Source organism: Lentinula edodes (assembly GCF_021015755.1).
Source record: "Lentinula edodes strain Le(Bin) 0899 ss11 chromosome Unknown C8R40scaffold_21, whole genome shotgun sequence".
Classification (NCBI taxonomy): domain Eukaryota; kingdom Fungi; phylum Basidiomycota; class Agaricomycetes; order Agaricales; family Omphalotaceae; genus Lentinula; species Lentinula edodes.
The window spans coordinates 281,411-302,714 of NW_025764327.1; the positions used below are offsets into that span (position 1 = coordinate 281,411).

The 21,304-nt window shown below is 45.9% G+C and overlaps 5 protein-coding genes across 5 annotated transcripts; all 5 read right to left on the minus strand.

The window, feature by feature from the left end:
• Positions 1-1,694: 1,694 nt before the first annotated feature.
• On the minus strand, positions 1,695-2,699 carry C8R40DRAFT_1070168 (uncharacterized protein; the record flags this gene model as incomplete). Its single annotated transcript, XM_046226202.1, has 1 exon — positions 1,695-2,699. One exon carries the CDS (start codon positions 2,697-2,699, stop codon positions 1,695-1,697), a length of 1,005 nt encoding a protein of 334 aa, XP_046085461.1.
• Positions 2,700-3,052: 353 nt separating this feature from the next.
• Positions 3,053-4,140, minus strand: C8R40DRAFT_1108547 (AAA domain-containing protein). The gene is made up of 5 exons (XM_046228261.1): positions 4,120-4,140; positions 3,881-4,070; positions 3,814-3,824; positions 3,505-3,724; positions 3,053-3,447 (listed from the first exon to the last, which is right to left on the minus strand). Exons 2-5 carry the CDS (start codon positions 3,975-3,977, stop codon positions 3,128-3,130), a joined length of 648 nt encoding a protein of 215 aa, XP_046085462.1. The 5' UTR covers positions 3,978-4,070; positions 4,120-4,140; the 3' UTR covers positions 3,053-3,127.
• C8R40DRAFT_311293 (uncharacterized protein) lies at positions 4,071-5,260 on the minus strand. The gene is made up of 4 exons (XM_046234669.1): positions 5,106-5,260; positions 4,488-5,048; positions 4,203-4,418; positions 4,071-4,140 (listed from the first exon to the last, which is right to left on the minus strand). The coding sequence occupies exons 1-3, from the start codon at positions 5,132-5,134 to the stop codon at positions 4,241-4,243; spliced, it is 768 nt and encodes a 255-aa protein (XP_046085463.1). The 5' UTR covers positions 5,135-5,260; the 3' UTR covers positions 4,071-4,140; positions 4,203-4,240.
• Positions 5,017-7,364, minus strand: C8R40DRAFT_311993 (uncharacterized protein). Its single transcript, XM_046234671.1, has 13 exons — positions 7,309-7,364; positions 6,743-7,256; positions 6,537-6,690; positions 6,460-6,478; positions 6,313-6,403; positions 6,032-6,249; positions 5,886-5,969; positions 5,801-5,828; positions 5,722-5,741; positions 5,616-5,666; positions 5,507-5,560; positions 5,416-5,449; positions 5,017-5,351 (listed from the first exon to the last, which is right to left on the minus strand). The coding sequence occupies exons 2-13, from the start codon at positions 7,141-7,143 to the stop codon at positions 5,102-5,104; spliced, it is 1,404 nt and encodes a 467-aa protein (XP_046085464.1). The 5' UTR covers positions 7,144-7,256; positions 7,309-7,364; the 3' UTR covers positions 5,017-5,101.
• A 534-nt stretch (positions 7,365-7,898) lies between these two features.
• Positions 7,899-8,989, minus strand: C8R40DRAFT_312164 (uncharacterized protein). The gene is made up of 3 exons (XM_046234672.1): positions 8,488-8,989; positions 8,048-8,400; positions 7,899-7,982 (listed from the first exon to the last, which is right to left on the minus strand). Exons 1-2 carry the CDS (start codon positions 8,774-8,776, stop codon positions 8,063-8,065), a joined length of 627 nt encoding a protein of 208 aa, XP_046085465.1. The 5' UTR covers positions 8,777-8,989; the 3' UTR covers positions 7,899-7,982; positions 8,048-8,062.
• Between the last annotated feature and the right edge of the window lie 12,315 nt (positions 8,990-21,304).

Sequence of the window (21,304 nt, forward strand, 5' to 3'; positions counted from 1 at the left end):
TACTCGAAGCTGAATGCGTAGTTTTCGAGTCAGAGATTGTGCAGGTCCTCTTATACTGGGGTGTCCCTGTGTTCTAGTAGTTTTCTAGACGGCGGCTTTTATGGTTCTAGAAGTGCTCGAAACAGTTCTCCTTTGGGCTGTTCGAGTCTCCGAAACACGTACCTAGCCTCACGGTAGCTCAAGGGTCGTCATCGAATCTGATTATCATGAGAGAAAGTTGAACGCTGCTGGCCATGACAGGTACATATATTTGGATGAGATACAGAGCAGCCTGCATCTTCTTTTCCAAAGGTCAGATGGTAGATGTGTCCGGAGAGTTATTCTACCAGCTTCTTGCGTGGATTTCCCTTCAATTCCCCGGTCAGGTGAACGATGATTTAGAAGGTTAAAATTCAGAATAACCTACATCTAAGGGCTGATCCTAGCTGCCCTAGTTTCCTATATGCTCGCCGCACAATCCGAGCTCTTATCCCGCTCTTATCTGAAGGTTCAGTTGTTCAGATGCCGTTTTAGCTTCAAAGTATCAGACAAGAACTTGCTATCAGGAACAAAATTTAGCTTTCGAGGGGCAAAAGTACATAATAGCATGACGCAGAATAGTAAGAAAACAGAAGTTGTAACGAGCAGATGATTACTCTCCTCCGTACAACGACGACAAGCATTCCGGTGAGGTCTGATTCCCGAGCAGCCAGTGAACCATGTATCTTCTGCGATGCACGGAAGATTGAAATACATATGGCCTAATAGTACAGGGTAGTGATGCAGACTTCTCACAAATTAAAAGGCATCTTCAAATTTCAGGGAGCATGCAGAGCACTTGAAGGGGCATGCTCCGATTCTCCCAGCAAATCTCGAGCATTACATTCTATCTGGCGGTTAATGAAATCAGTGGCTACGATTTACAGCCGTTGATAAAGGCGAATAGATAAGAAGGTATTAAGTACCTACCGTGTATCGGAATAGTTGTTGGATTATCTCTGTTGTTCGTACTTGTGTGTAGGACAACAAGGCTGAAAGGGCGGGGTCCACTTGTAGTGTAGCGGTGATGATACCAATTACGAAGTGTGACCTATCGGAGGATTAATTTGAATAACGAGGGGCATCATAAAACTCACGTAGTAAGGACAGAATTAGAGTATCCTGTGTATACATAGTAAAAACTCTTTGATTATTTTCGCAAAGAAGTAGGACATACATCTAGAAATAGAGAAGTAAACCCCCAGGTAGACGAAGTTACTTGGCGTGGTCAACCCACTACGCTGACCGTCAGGATAACATAAAACGCAGGCGGTGGGACACGATTATACTTACGCACACAGCTGTGACAATGACCACCGCGCTGGAAGGAATTTCGGAAAATGGGCGAGCTCATTTCTGCATGGAGCTTCCAAGTGGTCAAAAAGATACTCATCGTGTGCATTGTGGGTCCTCATGATCCCCTAGATCGCGTGGTATGAAGAGGAAAGAGGAAAGGAAGATCAGGGAAGATCAGTTCAGAAAAAAGAAGGCGAGAAAGCTGAGCAGTGCTTTGGATTTAAGCATGTACATCGGCCCACAGATATTCATTACCATGCTTGCCAGCAGAACCCAAAATACAAAGAAGCCTATTTACTGCATCGGCATGCAAAGGTTGCACATTTTGCAATTTGCAATTCCAGGCATGCAAATACAAAGAAAAAGTAGAATACTTGTCATTAAGCCTGAGCCCAGTATTGCAATGGAATACGATATTTGGACATCTCTGGAAGGGATGTAGCCCACAACGGGTTGAATTGTCCTGTTGGACATGCTTTTATGGCAAAAGCAATGTGCAGTGCAAGTTCTATTGCAGTATGTTGTGAACGAAGGTGCGCAGGGAGGGTAGTGCTAAATGCAGTCCAGAATGATTGTTCGATCTCTTGAGAATTGGGACGTAGAGAGAAAGAGTTGGTGGGGGGATCTAAAATACACATCAACCAAAATATGGCTTCAGTATCATACCCCAGTGGTCTTATATCAATGTATTCCCAGTCAACGATTCCGGAAACTGTGTCATTCTGAATGATGATGTTGGTGGAACTGATATCGCCGTTAGATATGGTCAATGGAAGGTGCTTTAGCTCAGCGTCGGTACGGAGACTATGAAGAAGTGATGCAAACAAAGGTTTTAGATCTGAGAAAGACTTCACATCCGTCTGCGCTTGAATTGCGCGTTGGAGTTGTTCTTCTAGAAGGTTGAGCCCTTGGGCTTTCTCCCCGCCTTGCGAGCTAATCAGCCCAGCAAGTTCTGCCTCTGGGATAAGCGCTTTGGCTAAAATTGTCCCCAATGACCGAGCGATGGATGGCATGCTATCAGTCGCGTGGCTACCTAAAAATCGCATGTATGAGTCAAAGCTTCTCCCCGGGACTCGGGACATCGAGTAAAAGAGTAGCTGCCGATTTGGACCATCATCAGTGGACATCAAAAAAGAGCCTGAAGGAACGAGAGAGCCAAAGGTTGAACGGGCTGTATCCAAGTTAGACAGAAGTAAAGGCCGGTCGGATGGTCGAACTTGCACGACGATCGATGTCTGGTCACCTAATTGCACCGAATAAGTTGTACTAGAGAAGCCTTGTGTTTCGAATGGCTCGATAGATAATACCGTGGTATGCGCATGGGCCTGATTGACTGCACTACGCACGAGAAATTCGTAGTTGCCTTTGGCTCGCCTCGCAGCCATGGCGGTTGTGTTCAAGATTGCTTTGAAAGTCCGCCCGGATGTGACCCATTCTGAGCGCCCACAGGCCTATCTGGCCGACACTATGCACACCATTCGGCACTTCACCTTGCTTGGTTAGGTTTCTAAACTCTTGTCGTCTTTTTTTTAATTATTACGAATTCTGTCCAGCGAAATTTTTTTCTTTTTCCGGTTTGAAAGCACCACTGACAAAGGCTTCGAAGCCTTTCTACATAGCCAATGCCAAGGGTTAGCGAACGTAAGAGGAATCATGATAGGGAAACAATTTGTCACTCATCGTGAGTTTTGGGCGGGTCAGATGCGGGTATGTATATGGGCGGTGAGTTCGATCATGCGTATGAGGACAGGATATTGTATAAGGTATATGCAGTTTCCGATTCTACAACACCGTAGATACATACTGCATTCTGTTATGTATTCTTTGGCATCTCTCGAACACTTTGCAGCCAATCCTTGACTTCCGATCCCCAACCGCCCAATCGTCTCATCTTCTGCTCTTCCGGTGCCTTCGAACCTATTCCTAAGCCCCATATCTTCATGAGTGCCGAGTGCCGCTCAATAACAACACGATGCTGGTGGAGACACCACCATAGGATACCGGATTTGGAGAAGAATGCATCGCGCACGGATTCGGGGCATCCCGGACTACATGACGACTCCAATCCGACGAGACGGAGGACGGTTCGCAAGAGGAGGCGGGGAAAGTAGAGCAGAAGGGGAGGGTCAAGCCCTGAAGTGTGTGTGCAGGACATTCTCAGAGCAAAGAAGTGAAATACACTCGACTTACAGATAATATCAGTGGCATGTTCCTGTGCAACGGCAGCTCCCTTCCGAGCATATTCACCTTCAATTACCCAGCCATTTGACTTATTTGTTTGCATAAAAGCCACTATTTTGTCACGGAATACATCATAGGGTGTAGTTTTCCATCCGGGTTGCCAGTATAGCTCATCTAACGAGAGATATGGAATGTTAAGGATAGATGCCACTTGGCGACTGAGTGTGCTCTATTCAACCCAACGTTAAGCGCTTCGTGTTTGGTATCCGAAGTTATAGAGGCGCAATATAATCATAAAGCAGAAAATAGTAGCGTCACCTTTCCAGATCCTACACCAACAAAATGAGTTTTTAAATACAGTAATGAAAGAGCTATATGCTCATACCACTATTACCCAATACCCTTATCCTATAACTTCCTTGACCGTCTCCAAGCAGAGGAGGAATATCACGAAGCTGGGACGCTGCTACCCTTATGACCATGTTGCGTGGTCGTTGTACCAGTTGAAGTGAGGTACCGGTTACAGCCTCGGGTTACAGTAATCAATTTGAATTACATCAATTTACAATCACGACCTCAGAAACGTAAATGTACAAGTATCGTCGCAACAGAACGAGCACATACATGCAGAACATTGATCACAACCTGGAAAACCGAGTGAAAAATTGAAACACAAGCAGTAAAATAATTACATAGTATATACATACTCTAAGATCAACGCAACGCAATGAAACCATTAAAATTATCAATAATGAGCAGGAGTTTCGCGTACTGGTACATACGGGCTCGAATATGAAGACGGAGGAAGGGGATACATCGCCGGGTCAATGGTGCCCGTGTAATCGACATTGGAATATGGATACGTTGATACCGCGGGAAGAGGCACATGCGTACCGCTAGTACCAGTGTTCAAAACATACGGGCTGGGTGCATAGAGAGGAGGTTGATACGCGCTAGTATATGGACTAGGAGATTGCAATGTGTTGACATACGGGCTGTAGAGGTTTGCCGTGCCCGGCCAAGGTGAACCGGAAGTGGGTTCCCCTGAGACAAAGGGCAAAACATAAGATGACGATGAAGGTTCAGGTGAGAGGGAGTATGAGGGTTGCTGAGGAGACAAAGGAAGGTTCGGTGCGGATACGCTGTGTGGGCTGTATAAAGAGACGTGTCCACTGAGTGTCGCAGGTGAAGCATGGAGGTACGGCGAATTAGCTGTGTATGGGGACTGGATGCTGGGAAGAAGGGAATTTGCAGGCAAGGGTGTCGCGCGAGGAGAGTTTGATGGACTATTGTGTAGTCCCAGGGCAGTGAGCCTGGCTTTGAGGCTGAGAATGAGGTTGTCGTCGATGTCGCTTTCGTCCGAGTCGTTGTCATTGTCGTCATCCCGTTCCGGGTCATAGATATCGAACGGTGAAACCCCGGATCCCCCTGGAACATATCGATGAATTTCACCTCGGGAATTGGCTACAGGACCACTCCATGGCGATGCACGCTGGGACGTCTTGCGTGAAATCGATACCTTCTTCGAGTCATGTCTGTCAACTTGAGGAAGTCTAAATCGGGTCAGTTCTGTTGTCCTGATATTGATACGCCAATGGGAAGTCATTTACCCATGCCACGATGATTTCTTGTCGTCCATCAGAACGATTAATATCTCATCCTCGCCCGAATTCTTGTGTTTATCATGGTCACGTCCTGAGTTGGAACCGGATAAACTCTCCGTTGAGCTCGTCGGTGATTTTGAGGAATCCCGTTCGCGTTTCTCACTGGACGACGTTCGATGATGATCACCTCTTTGCCTGCGGTCAAGTTCGTGCTCTCCATGCCTGTGATGATGGGACTTCGAGTCAGAGTCACTAGAACAATCATTGTAAATGTCACATTTGGTTCATGTACACGGAACAGAACAGACACACTCACATATAGCTTTGTTTCAGACTCGTGTTAGACTGGACTGTTGAAAGGAATAATTTAGATGATCGATCGATTTAGATTGGGAACGTACACATACCATCATCGGTTTCTTCTTCCACGGCTGTGAGCACTTGCTTGAGAGGAGATTTGTCTGAATGAACTGTCAGATACGGCGATAAACACAGCATATTACCGATTAGGCGAACCTTTTGTTGGCTTGCTGCTGCTGCCCGCGGCTAGAGACGAACGCCGAGAATCTGGTTAAATGTGCCCAGGTTGGTATAAGAAGATGTATCGGATGATATAACAAACCTTGCCCAGAGGAGGAAGAACTGTGATAGTGTAAACATAAGTGAAACGTGGAAATAAATTAAGTTGTTGAATAACTCACGCATCCGGGTTGACAACGACTAATGGGACTAATGCAAAATGGTAAGGATATCGCAGAGTTGACTGAACGTGACCAAAATACTTACGTCGATCTCCTAGGTACGGCAGGGATACTGCGCTACCGTTGCTGTTGATTCTACCGTACGGAGGTCGTGGAGGTGCTAACGGATCTATTTAGTGACGATTAGTTCAATTTCATCCATTGCGGTGTATATTTGCGAACGGTACGTACCGTTCTCGTTTGAAGACGTGGTAGTTAATACCGCAGGCGCTGATTCAACTTGAATTACTGTAGGCCTCGTGGGTTCTACTGCCGCATTGACATTGTCGTCTACATTTGAGATGTCAGGAAGCGCTGAAGATGTACCAAACGTAGATGCTTTGGGTGTAGGAGGCTCTATATCAAAAGTGGACACCTTCGGTGTAGAAGGCTCTACAGAAATGAGGCCGCTGTACAATCGTGATCGTCAACACAAAAATCCCCAGAGGGTGTTATTTGATAGATTGACTGACGATAATCTTTTGACTTTCTTGCCGTATTCATCGAATGACTTGGCAAGGCTCTTGAATTCTCCGTCGAGAATATCAGTCCGTCGGCCGGTACCTAATTCACAACACCCATTCAGACCTGAACATCGATTGAGATGGATTGAGCTGAACCTTTCAACCGATGTGCTTTCTGCAAGAACCGCAACGTCAGATCAATGACTCCTGAGGATCTCAAACTAGCTACGCACTGGTGTTTTACCCTTCCAAGTCATGTAGTAATCTACGACCTTCCTTCCTGCTCGTATTCCGGGGTAGGCGAGAACGATTGGGCGTGATTCGAAATGTCGAGCGCCCCTTCTTTTGCTCGAGTCATGGGACAAGGAAGAAGCACGGTCATCCTCTCTGAACAGGTAAAATGAGCCAAAGAGAACGAGCTCGAGAACAAGAAGCTCACCGCAAAGTCTTCTCATAAACCCTCGTGGCTTCGGATCCGGTAATCACTTTGAACTTTGGTAGTCCGTCTTGGTCCAAATCCTTGGGCAGTCCGCCTTGTTTCGCGATCTGCTTGAGCAAGTCGGCGTTTATGTGCCTTGAGGAACGGACGCTTTGACGAGCGATGCGCTCGATGATTTCTTGTGACAATCTCGGAGCGTCGACAGAGTGAGAAGAATGGCGCCTAGACCTTCGTCTAGAAATCGAAGACGTCTCGGATTTGATATCAGGATCCCCACTAACTTCTCCGGCCTTTTCCTTGCTACTTTTTCGTCTCTGGACCGAAGAAGCCTGGACGTCTTGGACGTTGTGTTGAAAAGTCTGGTCCTCGCTTGTATACGACGGTGGTGAAGACGAAGACATAAATCAAGGACAATTAACTATGGGAAGAGCTTGAAACTGCAGTACTTTTCTAGTGCTTAAATATGACAGCCTCAGTCCTGTGTGTTGTCGGAAGCCGGAAGCGACGGAACAAACTGAAGAAAGAATAAAAGAACCGCTTCGAGACAAGTTGGGAAACGTGCTAACCTCGAGGTGAGTGAAAAACGGTTTCAGGATGGTCGGGGAAAGTGACAAAGGAAGAGCATAATCAAAATCTACGCCACATTTACTATTAGCACACTGTCTCCTCGGATTACGTCAAGTTGCTCCTCATATCGACCTCATACCGGCCGAGTCCGTTTCTCAATACTCAAAGCCATAGAAATCGATAGAATTAGGGAAAATCGTACAACCGACACGTCGATAAATGTTCACATCTGATTTCGATGCTCTTTGATTTATATCCTTGGAGTGAGACGCGTCTGAGCGCGTGTAAGACCAAAGGTTCAAACATAGGCCAGACATCGAGAAAAAAATACAAGTATTCAAGTAGAGTACTTCTGGATCCGAGTCTGATGGATGTAGAAAATCAATGGAAGAGCTAAATGAGGATAATAATCAATGTGGGCGTTGATAGATACAAGATCCGCTTCATAGGATCCACGACGGAAAGAACGAGGCTTAGGCGCTTGAGGGAAAAAGAAAGAAAAGACATAGGTTCGACAGTTCCAGCAAGTAACAGACCGTCTGAAATGAGGTCGAGCCAGTACAGATAATAGATCATGATAGATAATCGACACCGCATCGCTAGGAGTAGGGATGACCGAGGAGCAATAGGATATTTTATTCACGATACATACTTGCAGTACACTCGCATGTCGCTACTTCACAAAACAGAGAAATTGAACATCACGCAAAATTGCTTTTCTTCAGAAAGGACACTCACTAATCGACATCATCATCACCTCTCAAAAAGCGATCGCCGCAGCGTCCCATCATCCATCTGTCTTACGCCACTACATGAAGAAAACCCACTGGTATATTTCTGCCTCTGAAGAAGGCCGGGATGAGTAAGGAAGCGCAATACACCATCACCTTCATAGAAAGTATTGCGTTCTCCGTCCAGGTTTTCCCTACGGTCACGATGCAGAGGACGAATAATAAATACAGAACCCAGCTGGGTGTAGGAGTAGATGGACTGGATTCTAGAACATTTCTTTGAGGTTGAAGATCGCACCGAAGAGACGGAGTTACTTGGCGATGAACGACCAAAAGTTGCTATACACATCCAAATCTTCTCTACATCCAAAAGCAGATTTTCCGTACGAGTAGGTACCGATGCGGCATGTGAGCGGGTTCCGACTGCTCAAGAACAGATGCGCTTACCAGGTGCTTGCCAATTAACCCTCGCCCCAACTGAGTGGAACTTCAAGCAGGGCGACCCAAATTCCTGCCAGTGTCCAAAGTTGATTCGCCAGTCAATCCAGTCTTCATTCTTGACAAAGAGAGTGCCATTTGATGTATAATGTGGTACATCGATATACCTGAATTCGCAAAGGGACAAAGAGCCCTTGGTAGGGGTGTAAGCGTTACTACGGAACACGGAGTCAACAGCACCATTTACATAACCACGTGCTTTCCAATACACTTGATCAACGACGTCCACACTGTCCATGAAGATATCGATGGCGAACCATCTGTCAGTGTGCGGCTGATTCTACTATGAACTAGAGCGTCGTCTTCGCCGTCTGTATTGACAACCTCATGTGGAGAAAATCACTTCATTACAACTCAGGAATCTCTAGGAATCTCTTCATCATCCTCGATATAACACCACTCATAAGACTCTACTTGGAACATTTTGACTCCTCGTTATCACCCATTCCAATCTTGACAACACAAAATTGCATCTATCCATACAAAATTGTCACCGCGAAGACCCGGTCATGATACATACTGCTTTGGAACAGCGCCTTACGTTGTACAAAAACCAAGAAAACTCGAGCTCATCACACACTGGCAGTGTATCGGCTCTTACGCTGATTACAGGAGAAAATCACTGCCTTTTCATCAAAGTATGGTTGTCCATCTAGCATTCTGTTATGTCGAATCTCGTTCTTCTGCAAATGATTCGACTTTCAATCGAAACCAGCACTCTTCTAATTCAGACACCTCTACGTGAACTCCCAATTATACCATTCCTATCTATCTGTTCTCAACACTACACATTGTCATATACGGGTTGCTCCAACGAAACATCGTCGATGTATCTATCATGATGTTCTTGTTCCAAGAGAATATTGGTATCAGCATCTGGACCATTAAAGATTGACTTTTATGTGGAAGGAGGTCATTGGTCATTCAAAGCATATTTTTGAGGTTGGTGTTGAACTCACAGTACGGCCTAAGCAATTTTTGAAAGTAACTCATATGATTCAGGTATCACCAACTATCTCTAAATGCCGAAGGACTGAAGGAGTAAAATTCTATAGATGCACCTAATACATCAGAAGAGGATGGCATCACTACGTTTGTACCAAATTTCCTGCCGTTCCAACTAATAGATGTTCACATTTGCACCTGGTACCCCAAGTATAGTCTCAATTAGTGCTCCTGGAGTTTGGCTCCTGGTGAAGCGTATTGTTTGCCAGTGGCTCCTATATCCCCAGGTATTAGTTCCGCCATTAGCCGCAAGAGTAATCCAATTTTCATTTCCCCCATTACTCCAGTCTTGGCCACTTGCAGTGATACTGACATAGATATTTGAGGAGGTATTGTTGGTTACCTTGATATTGCTCATTCTGATACTGGAAGAGATAGGAAGGTTTATCAGTGGGTATGCTGCATTGTAGCAGATGCTTACTTGCAGATTGTCAATTGAAGATGAAATATGGTTTGGAATTTGTAACCTGTGATTGGATGTACTAGATCTTAAATGTGAGCAGTAGCACAGTGATTCAATCATGACCTGAACGGTGAAAGTACATACAGTGCAGACAAAACAAAGGTTGGTGATAGGAACAAGAGCCTCGAAATGCACTGGTAATCACAGTAAGAAAACAAGAAGTGGATGGGGAAGGCAGTCATACTTCAGCGTTTAAATAGCAGAACCATGAATATAGTAGGTTTGTGGGACTGAGGTGATATAAATTGTTACTCTGCTCTCAAAAAAGTCCTTGACAAACAACATGCTTGCAAGTGCTCCACAGGAAGGATGCATGTCTTACAATTCAACTTGGAGCCTTCCACTTACATCGAACTGAACGGACATTAAAAGGCGCCGATGGGCAGTAAGTTGAACATACTAATACTATTTTGAGGTGAGCACTTTGTGCGTTGCTCAAGGAAACTTGGTTATAATGGGAGCTCATACGAAGATTTACCTAGCTCCAATTGAAAGAATTATCTGGCCATTGGCTTTTTAGGCGTAAATTTTTTCAAAAATATAGACTCACTGGGTCTTGTGCAGAGATCTTAACTGACTTATCTGTTGAACGCGGCTATGCTGTTCACATGCCACTATTATGATCATGTGTTATAATATGTCATATGTAGTCATATCTAGTTATTTACTATATGCGGATTCCTCAGTACTTCCTTATGTAATACTGTCATACAGTTATGTATATAAACAGGCCATATCCTGTACTGGAATCCAACTCGCTTCTCTCTTACTTTTATTGCCTCACTGAGACACTAAGCTCTACTACCAGGTATGGTACTGGAGAGTGTTCCCACTACGCACTCCTTGCCTGCTCAACAGGTTATGGGCCCCGGATGAACGCTTTGCTGAGCTCTAAGCTCGCAGCGCTCTCTGGTCTACTGTTGTCATTGACGCATCTATTTGATTGCTGTCTCTGACACAGACCTTTACCTGGAACGTCGCCTCTGGTGCTGAAGTCAATATCGCACTTAACAGTGCTGATTATGACATCACCCAAGAGTGCTTGACACTGTAGATGACAGCTTGCTAGACATATGTCGCAGCTTGTCACTACTGGCAATAACATTCATGACATTTTGTTTCCATCTGTTGTCATTGAGCGTTTATGAATTGCATGCTGACATTTTCTGTTGATTTTATCCAGATCGCAATGTCCTCTGCACTGTTTACCGCTGTTACCACCACCCTCAAAGGTGATAACTACGACACCTGGGCCTCCGAAATGGAAGCCTTCCTTCAGGCTACAGGGCTTGAATCAGCAATTACGACTGACCAACCCAGTGAACCATCTCCACTTGTTGCTGCAAACGCCGCCAGTGTTGAAGCCTGGAAGAACTATGAGGTTGTTTTCAAAGCCTGGAAGGAGATCGACACCAAGGCTATTGGTAACATTCGCCTCCGTATCTCTCCCTCCATCCGCATCCTTGCCAAGGAATACAGCGACACAGCTAAGAAGCTTTGGAACTATCTAGCCAAGACTTACAATGTCAAGAGTCTGGGCGCAGTCTTTAATGACTTTGCTGCCGCTATGGCTATTAAAATTCCATACAAGCAAAATCCGCTGTCCTCTATGATGGAGATTGGCATGTACTTCACCCGTATGGATGAAGCTGGCATTGGTCTTGCTGACCACCTCGAAGCTTTGATTCTTTTATCTAAGCTCCCATCACGTTACTCTGTCGTTATCCAAACCATGTCTCAGCTTGAAACTGCAGAGCTCAAGAAATTGACCTTTGCTAAAGTTCGTATCGCAGTTATGAACGCTTTCAGCGGAGACACCATTGGCAACTCCCAACCGCAGAACGCGAACAAGTTTTCGAACGTTCATCGCAAGGGAAACGATCCCAAGTTCTCCCAACAGCAGCATGGTAACGGTAGTAACCAGCAGCAGAAGGGACAGAATGGGAACGATGACAACAAGAAGAAGCGTAAGCGTGGCAGTGGAAAGAACAAGAAGGCTAAGAAGAATGCAAACGCTGCCCAAGCTGATGCAGACTCTATGGACTTCAGTCCGATTGGCAGTACTGTTGACTTTGGTCCGGTACGTACTGATCTTACTCCTTCTGTTCAAGATGTGCGCAAGCACTCCATCCATCCTCCTTACAACCCTCCTCCTAATGCTACGTCCCTTCATCTTCATAAGAAGACAAGGATGGCCATCAAACGTGCCCGTGATATTGGCGTCCGTGCGACTGCCGAAGTCATTCGCACCCTTGAGCCAGCTGGGCATATTTCGGAGTTGGACAGTGATGATGAACTTGATCCTCCAACAAAGCGCACTCGTGCAATGTCTCCTGTGGATGATGTTGAGAATGGCAGTAAGGCTCCTACGCCGCCTCCTCCATCTCCTCCTATGGACTTTGAGGTCCCAGGAACTGCCTCTTTCGACCCTGATGAGTTGATGAACTTCGACTTGGATCGTGAAATTTTGGCAATCACTGGATTCATGGACACCATGGGGTCAGTACCCTCCTCTGATCTTGACCATATGGGATATACTAACACACCTTCATCGGTTGCAGTGGCGAAGACATGCAAGTCAGCCTTTGAGCCTGATCTCTTGTCCCGTTTGTATAATTACCGTATCGATGCCAAGTATATATCCAATGAACATTTTTGTGTACATGACGTTAACGAGCTTGCCTCGTTTTTGTGTGAAAGAGAAAGGAAGGAATCTAATGGGCACTCCAACCAACCAATCTAATACACAATATGCGAGTTCACTGCTATCAAATTTATTTAATAGCAAGGGGTAGCGTTGGCAAAGGTTCCGCAAAGCTTTGAGAGCTAAGTACGAAGCTTTGATCAATCAATTTGAATCTCGAAGGATTCGATATATTCCTTTGATCAAGGTAGATTCAGCACAATTTGTGCTTTGGTTTGTATTGATTTGGGTATATCAAGAATTGGGGTTTTGAATCAAAGTAAATTAAAACCGAAACACACAGACCCCTACAGAGGGCTAGAACTATGGGCTGGCACAACCACACAGCGTGATTTGCCCTTAAGACCAACGACTGATCCTAAGTTCGAAGAATACCCAACAACTGGATAGACTTCTCGCAGTCACAAGGAGCAGAACACGACGTTCCTATACTCACAAGTGCCGGGCCCGAATGGCTGCTAGCGAAGAGGTTTCAGTCTGGCGGGAGTGTGTCTTTCCTTTTTACGGATTAGCACTGCAACGTCGTCCCAAAATCACTTGTATTCCAGATACATCGGATCGCTATTTATACATACAGAATATAGAGTCGCATAGTACAATTAATTTAATACAATAAACGTTCGGAACCGCAAGGAAACTTCTACACTCAGTCAGATACCATTTAATTTGAATCTACATGTCCTTATTTGGTCCATATTGGTTCCAAGATTCTAGTATACCTCCAAACATAGGTAGGTACTTCAATATTCATTTAATTTAATTGTTTTTAGAGAATGACTCGAATGGTGTTCAACTGTCATTGCGGTTCAACACTTACTTCGATCGTTTGTCATCTCGTCCGGAGGCAAATCAGCTCTCCTCGATTCTAATCCTATCAATCTGATTCATCTGGATTAAACTAATTGCTTCTCTCTTTCAATAGACACCCATTGTGCCTATACTCAATCAAGGGAGTTACACATAGTATTCATTTAATTGCATTCTTCAATATTTTCTACGTCAGGACTCTTTGACATTCATTTGATATGTCTTCGGAGCCTCGCAGTACTTCGATCGTTCTTCTAGTCATTTTCCTCAACCATGCAACTTGATTGGTCTATTAGACTAAATCGCAGTCCTTTAGATTAATGCATGATCTTGTTCTAGAAGGAGTATTTGATAATTCCTGAGTTCTAGAAAGTCATTTCGAGTCAATCCTCGGTTCATGGTCACTTGAGTAAGTTCTTCCAAACTCCTGCCAGTGTAAGGTCCAATAAGAATACCCTTGGTATGTCATACGTGAATGGTCATCCTTCGGATGTAGTCCGAGTCTGGTATAATCCTGCTTGACAAACAGGTAGACTGCTATCCGTAGGTAGTATCGGGGATGGGTAAACTAACCAACTTGTGGTAGTATGGGTATATGGTCCCTTCAACTTATTAGACTGATTCAGTATTGACTTTGACTGTCAATCTGGGTCTCAATTACAGTCCTCTCGATACAAATCTATACGTGAAAATGTCACAATTCACAGCATAGATGTCTAGCCAAAATTTAGGCGTGTCAACGTTTCATACTCTGTGTGCAAGAAGTGTAAGGGTAAACAGAGAAATCAACCTAAATGGTGGATGAACGACTCTGGTTGTTCTGAACACACTACCTTTGACTTGAGTGACTTCATTGAGTATGAAGACCTTGAGGAAAAAGTGCTCATAGCAACTGCAACCACAACTGCCTACATTACTGGCGTTGGGACTGTCTTGATAAATTTCAAGGATGTTAGAGGTCGCATGCATTCGGCACGAATCGCTCCAGTATTCTATATGAAGGAGTTGAGTCATCGCCTTATAGCACAAGGACGCTTCCTACAAGATGGCAAAACTGTTCGCGGCAACGCAGACAAAGTTGACTTCTGGGACAAAGACGGTTTATTCCTGTCATTTGAACCACGAACTCACAGCGATACAATCTACATTCTCAAAGATTATTCGCCACAGCCTATGGCTGTAAACCTAGTGATCCACTCAGTGGATTACACTACCATGCATCGTCGCATGGGTCATCCATCGCGCGAAGCACTCACTCAACTGAGGAAACATGCAGAAGGTGTTCCCACCTTTAGCATTCCCCATGAGGAAGATCTGTGTGAAGGTTGTGCCAAAGGAAAGATGACTTTACGTCCTTTTCCGCCAACTAATCGTCGGGCATCACGTCCCTTCGAGATTATTCACTCAGACCTCAAAGAATGGCCTACCATTTCGTACCACAAGTACAAGTATACGATCTTCTTCATAGATGACTATACTTCGCATGGGTTCTACTGCCACTTAAAAAAGAAGAGCGGAGCTCTTCCGGTGATAAAGCAATTCATTGCCACAGTCAAAAATCTATACGAGACTAACGTCAAGGAATGGATGTCTGATGGTGGCGGAGAATTTAGATCCAATGCACTTGATGAGTTCTTTAAGAACGAAGGTATCAAAGCACAATGGTCATCTCCTCATATCCACCAGCAGAATGGAAGAGCCGAAAGGTTTATCCGGACTATTATTGAGAAAAGTGAACCACAGCGCTTTCAAGCCTGTATTCCTGATTCCTGGTGGGAATTCTCTGTTGCACACGCTGTGCATGTGTATAACCGCACTCCTATGCGTCGTCACAAATGGAAGACACCATATCAGATTTTGTACAACAAAGTTCCGCGCATAGATCACTTGCGTGTCTTTGGCTGTGGCGCGTATGTCTATCTTCATGAAGAAATACGGACAAACAAACAATCGCCTAGGTCAGAACTAATGACATATCTCGGAGTTTCTGACGGTGGACACGGAAATATCTACATGCGGTCGAACAATGCCATGTTCACTGCTACGCACGCTGTGTTTGACGAGAAATTATTTCCTCGTTGTAAATCCTCAGAGCGTCATCGCTCTACGCGACTACCAGATCGCAACCCAGATCCTAAAGATCCTATTCCTCCACCTGGTGATGATGATGTTCCCATCTTTCATCAACCTACCACTCCCCAAATGAGACAGGATCCGGAGCAAGACGTTGCACCGCCTGTGCCAGCTGAACAGCCAGCACGAGATCCTAGTCCGCTGCCACAACCCCGGAATGAACAACCTCCTGCTCAAGAACAGTTGAGACGTTCAGGTCGTGTGCGGAGACCACCTACTCGTCTTACCGGTGATCCTAGAAGCAGCACTAAGCTTCCTACGGAACAACAGGTAGAGAGACCAAAGAGGGATATTCAGAGACGCGCACCACAGCCAGGTAGCTCCTCGGCTGAGCAAGAACGTCCTGAGCCAGAACAGGTTCCCGGACCTAGTACTGAGCATCCTACTCCTGAAAATGGAGAACAACCCTCTGTCACTCCCGGTGACGAAGCTAATACCCTGATCAGACTATGTCGGGAAGGGGGAGCTGAATTAATATATTTTCTCATGGCTAAGGCCGTTCCCTTTGAGGGGGAGCTGAAAAGCTCTGAGAACGTCCGTGAATGGACTTACAAGGACATTACTCGCCTACCTAAGGCTGAGCGTGAGGAATGGCTTAAGGCCTGCCAAGAAGAGCTTGAAGCGCTCAAACGGCGTGGTACTTTTGAACTCATGGATCGTCCAGCAGACCGAAAGGTCATTAAGAACCGCTGGGTCTTCGACATCAAATCTGATGGTCGTAAGAAGGCACGCCTTGTTGTCAAAGGGTTCTCACAAATTGAAGGTCTTGATTATGACCAAGTCTTCTCTCCTGTAGTACGGTTTGAGACTGTTAGACTGTTGCTCGCCTTGACTGCGCTGAACAACTGGTATCTCACTGGACTCGATGTTCGAAATGCCTATCTATATGGCGTCTTACATGAGACTATCTACATGGAACAGCCTGAAGGTTTTCAAATCAAAGGCAAAGAGGATAAAGTCCTCTTACTGCGCAAAGCTCTGTATGGACTGAAACAAGCAGGTCTTGTCTGGTGGCGAACACTGGACTCATACATGAAAACACTCGGCTTCAAACGCCTGAGCTCTGATGCAGGTATTTTTATCCGACGAGGAAAAGATGGCTCTCTAGTCATCGCCATCATCTACGTTGATGACGCACTCTTCGCTGGACCTGACAAGAAACTCGTAGATTCCCTTAAAGGGAAATTCATGTCACACTGGGAATGCAGAGATCTTGGTGAAGCCAAAGAATTCCTTCGCATGCGGATTAATCGTCATGGCAAAAAGATCTATATTGATCAATGCGCCTACCTTGACAAAGTCCTTAAGCGTTGCGGTATGGAAAATGCTAAAATGGCTGATACACCACTTCCTGCAGGGTTCCAACCTGAACCCACCATAGGCCAATCAAATTCTGCTCTTCGTAGCAAGTTTCAAATGGTTATTGGTTCCCTTCTCTACCTTATGTTGGGTACACGTCCCGACATCTCCTTTGCTGTTACCAAGCTTGCACAACATGCAGCTAACCCATCTCAAGAGCACCTTAACAAGGCACTCTATATTTGCCGCTACCTCCTAGGTACTAGATCATATGCACTTTGCTATGATGGTGAATCGGGTATCGGTCTCAGCGCTTGGACTGATTCGGATTGGGCTTCCGATCCCTATACACGCCGGTCACAGACTGGATTTTTCATGAAGCTTGCCAATGGCATCTTCTCTTGGACCAGCCATGCGCAGAAGACAATTGCTCACTCGTCTACAGAGGCTGAGTATATGGCATTGTCTGATTGCAGCCGTCAAGTGGTTTGGATCCGTAATCTACTTGAAGAACTAGGCTATAAACTTGACGCTATTCCTATTGCTGGAGACAATCAAGGATCCATTTTCATGGCATCAAATCCTGTCACTAGCAAGCACTCGAAACACATTGACATCCGGTATCATTATATCCGTGAAGTTGTCGAACGTGGCCTTGTGCAAGTATTCTTCGTAGATGGCAGTAACAACCCTGCAGATCTTTTCACAAAGAATCTTGGGCGTATCAAATTTGAGCTGTTCCGCTCAATGCTTGGACTTGAGTTCTACTCGTCCACCAATCCTTAGGCTGTCTGCCCTGCCTGACGCCTACCGCTATTGCTTTGAGCAAAGTACTTTACTGTGCTGCTCAGCAAGGGGGTGTGTTGAACGCGGCTATGCTGTTCACATGCCACTATTATGATCATGTGTTATAATATGTCATATGTAGTCATATCTAGTTATTTACTATATGCGGATTCCTCAGTACTTCCTTATGTAATACTGTCATACAGTTATGTATATAAACAGGCCATATCCTGTACTGGAATCCAACTCGCTTCTCTCTTACTTTTATTGCCTCACTGAGACACTAAGCTCTACTACCAGGTATGGTACTGGAGAGTGTTCCCACTACGCACTCCTTGCCTGCTCAACATTATCTATAAGACTTCTCTTAGTACTACTACCTGGCACTGTGATCATTGCATTGCAGTAAATTTGAAGCTCTCTTCTCCAGCTTCATACATGAGCTCAGCCCCTGACTTTTCACCCAAATCAGTATATGATGTGCTGTCGGATACTACTTAGCTCCACCATCTCCACCCGGTTACAAGCTAATCCGACATGAATTTCAAGAGTCCTTGATGGAAAGCATGCATTTTGCAGGAAGCCACATGTACCGGCCTTAATTTTGTGCGATGCGAGCATAGCGCATGAACTCTATCTCCCAAACATGGAACAGAAAAAACAAGGTTTATATGATGAACTAAACATATATATCGACTATTCCCCAAATCTGTTTTACTTACGCCTCTACTGTGAAAATTCAACGGTAAAGCTACGGTCTACCTTTGTTTTTCTATTTTTTGAATCTGCATCTGGTAGTAAGACATCCAAGCTCTCTCCTGCTCAGCATAAACTGAACACTTTACTAGTTTTTGTGTCCAAATGATCATCCAAGTTGTGTCGATCAAGGATCCAAACAATAAGTATCTTTCTTGTAGGCCAAAAGATGGGAGTTTAGGGTTCGACCTGATAGATCTTGACCCCTCGTGCAAGTTCTTTATGGTCCCATGGGGTGCTGGAAGAACTTGTTTAAAAGGCCCTAATGGGAATTTCATTGACCTTCAAGAGAATATGTTCAGATGTGATGGCATCTACACAGGAGTCGGTTTCACCGTCTCCGACACGGCTCTTGTCACGAAGCGGCAGAGGCGGAGTGACTAGCGGAGCAGGGAAGCGGAGTGACTAAGCAAGGTGATGAGGCGGAGCGACTAAGCAAGGCGGTGAGGCGGAGCGACTGGTCCCAGATAATGACAGAGATATATTGAGTATCGTAGTCATAGGTAACAATAAGTAAGCACATACCTGGTCCCAGATAATGACAGAGAGGTCAAGATGAGGGACCAGGCTGTGAGGGGCTGGCTTTATATACATAATCCGATCTGCGAGAAATGACGATGTAATACTGTACAGTTTAGGAACAAGGAAGGTGGCGGAAGCCAGTAGAAGGAGAAGGGTAACAGGTGGATCAGTAATCGATGATGGGGATCAGGTGGGTCAGTAATCGATGGGATTTGACAGTGATGTAATCGTACAAGTAAGGGCGTCGAGACGGTGAGAAAAGGAAAATGATAGGGGCTACATACTTCATGACATTACCCCCCTTCTTACGACCATTGCCCTCGATGGTCAAGCTTTTGCTGCTGTGGGGTGCTTCTTGTGGAAGGCACGAACAATTTTTGGAGCTCGGCTCAGGTTGGGCGCTGGTTCCCAGGAGTTATGCCCTGCGTCGTATCCCTTCCACTTTACCAGGTATTCCAACCTCTTCCACCGGACCCGACTATCCAGGATTTCCTCTACTTCATACTCCGGTTCGTCTTCATCCTCTAGGTAGACCGGCTCTGGTGGTGGTGGTATTTCTCCATTGACAGTGTTACCTTTCCAGGGGTAGAGTTTGTCAACATGGAACACAGGATGAATGCGGTCAAGGGAGATAGGGAGGTCAAGGCGGTAGTCCAGGGGTCCAATCTTCTCCAAGATTCGGTAGGGTCCGAGCTGTCGATCTCCTAGCTTCTCGCTGGACAGTTGGAGGTTGATGTCTTCCGCACTGAGCCAGACAAAATCTCCGACTTTGAACTGGTGGGCTTTCCGTTTTCCTCGTTCGTATCCCTCTTTCTGCTGCTTCTTTCCTAAGTGCAAGGCGGCCCCTGCGTCCTGTCGGGCTTCTCGGAGTATCCGTATGCGGTCATCTACAGCTGGAATCCCACTGCGTTGTCCAACTGGGATGTTGAACAAGGGGAGATATCCGTAGGTTAGCTCAAATGGGGACATGCCTAATGCAGAATGGGTTCGTGAGTTGATTACGAATTCAGCCATTGGAAGGTGCTCTGCCCAGTCATCCTGCCGGCGACCTACATAGAGTCGAATGTATTTTTCTACTTCTTGGTTGGCGCGTTCAGTTTGACCATTAGACTGCGGGCGATACCCGGAAGTAAGATCTGATTTTATTCCCAGTCTGGCAAGTAGGGATCGCATGAGTTTGGCTGCAAACTGAGGCCCACGGTCAGACTTGAAGTGAAGAGGGAGCCCATGAAGACGGAAGATTTCTTTGTAGTAGATGTCAGCAACCCCTTCTGCAGTGATGGAGCTGGTACATGGGAGGGCATGAATTTGTTTCCCATAGAGGTCTGTGCAGACTAGGACTGCGTCGTATCCTTGGGAGTTAGGTAGTTGCGTTATCAGGTCCACCCCTACCTCTTCCCATAGACCCAAGGGTACGTCTAATGGTTGAGTTACAGCTCGTGGGTGTCTTTGGATTTTTTTGCGTGCGCACGTCTCGCATCCCTCTACGTACTTCTCCACAAAGGAGCGCAGTGTTGGCCACCAGAAATGGGTGCTAACTAGATCGAGTGTTCCGTGGAGCCCAGGGTGTCCAGCAGTGGGATGGTCATGACATTGACGTAGTACTTCGGTGCGCAGATCATTGTCTGCTGGCACGTACACTCGTCCTCGGTAGTAGACCAGACCGTTGTCCTCCTCCCATTCGGCGATTCCATTGGCCAAGCGCTGTAGTCCGTGCTCTTTGACCGTTTTGAGACCTTCCAATACCTGTGCTTCCCGCTGTGAGGCCTTCCGGATGCGATCCTCTAAGGGGTTCCGTAGGATAGAAGCTGCAATTTTGGTGAAATGGTTGGGCTTAAGGACTGTCTGCTGTCGATTATCCTCATTGTCTAGTACCTGGTGCGCTGCCATACGGGAAAGAGCATCAGCCTGAGTGTTTATTCTACCAGGGCGGTGGATCATGTGGAAGTCAAACCGTGAAAGGTATAGAGCCCAGCGAGCTTGGCGGCGGGTGAGGTCTTGAGCTGTGCGCCAAAATTCGAGGTTAGAGTGATCCGTGATGATGTCAAATGGCTGGGGTAGTCCCTCCAGGAAGTTCCTCCAGTCCTTCAACGCTTCTATGATGGCTAGCATTTCCCGGTCGTAGATCTCATAGTTTCGTTCTGCTGGTTGCATAGAGGCTGATCTGAAGGCGACGGGGTGCCATTGGCCATCATCTTGCTTCTGCATGAGGGCACCGCCGGTAGCAAAGCCTGAAGCGTCTACCTCGATTCGGGTTGGTCTGTCCGGTGTCCATAGGGCTAGGATGGGTG

What these genes read in the sequence shown, in the direction of transcription:
- C8R40DRAFT_1108547 (XM_046228261.1), bottom strand. Translation starts at nt 3,977, where the DNA reads ATGGTCATAAGGGTAGCAGCGTCCCAGCTTCGTGATATTCCTCCTCTG. An exon ending in ACATGCCACTGATATTATCT is followed by an intron (nt 3,448 to 3,504) that starts GTAAGTCGAGTG and finishes CACACACTTCAG; the next exon opens with GGCTTGACCCTCCCCTTCTG.
- C8R40DRAFT_311293 (XM_046234669.1), bottom strand. Translation starts at nt 5,134, where the DNA reads ATGGACGACAAGAAATCATCGTGGCATGG. An exon ending in AAGAAATCATCGTGGCATGG is followed by an intron (nt 5,049 to 5,105) that starts GTAAATGACTTC and finishes GACCCGATTTAG; the next exon opens with ACTTCCTCAAGTTGACAGAC. An exon ending in ACGGCAAACCTCTACAGCCC is followed by an intron (nt 4,419 to 4,487) that starts GTATGTCAACAC and finishes CTATGCACCCAG; the next exon opens with CCCGTATGTTTTGAACACTG.
- C8R40DRAFT_311993 (XM_046234671.1), bottom strand. Translation starts at nt 7,143, where the DNA reads ATGTCTTCGTCTTCACCACCGTCGTATACAAGCGAGGACCAGACTTTT. An exon ending in AAGAAAGTCAAAAGATTATC is followed by an intron (nt 6,250 to 6,312) that starts GTCAGTCAATCT and finishes ACGATTGTACAG; the next exon opens with CGGCCTCATTTCTGTAGAGC. An exon ending in GGAAGAAGAAACCGATGATG is followed by an intron (nt 5,450 to 5,506) that starts GTATGTGTACGT and finishes TCCTTTCAACAG; the next exon opens with TCCAGTCTAACACGAGTCTG.
- C8R40DRAFT_312164 (XM_046234672.1), bottom strand. Translation starts at nt 8,776, where the DNA reads ATGGACAGTGTGGACGTCGTTGATCAAGTGTATTGGAAAGCACGTGGT. An exon ending in GGTTAATTGGCAAGCACCTG is followed by an intron (nt 8,401 to 8,487) that starts GTAAGCGCATCT and finishes TTTTGGATGTAG; the next exon opens with AGAAGATTTGGATGTGTATA.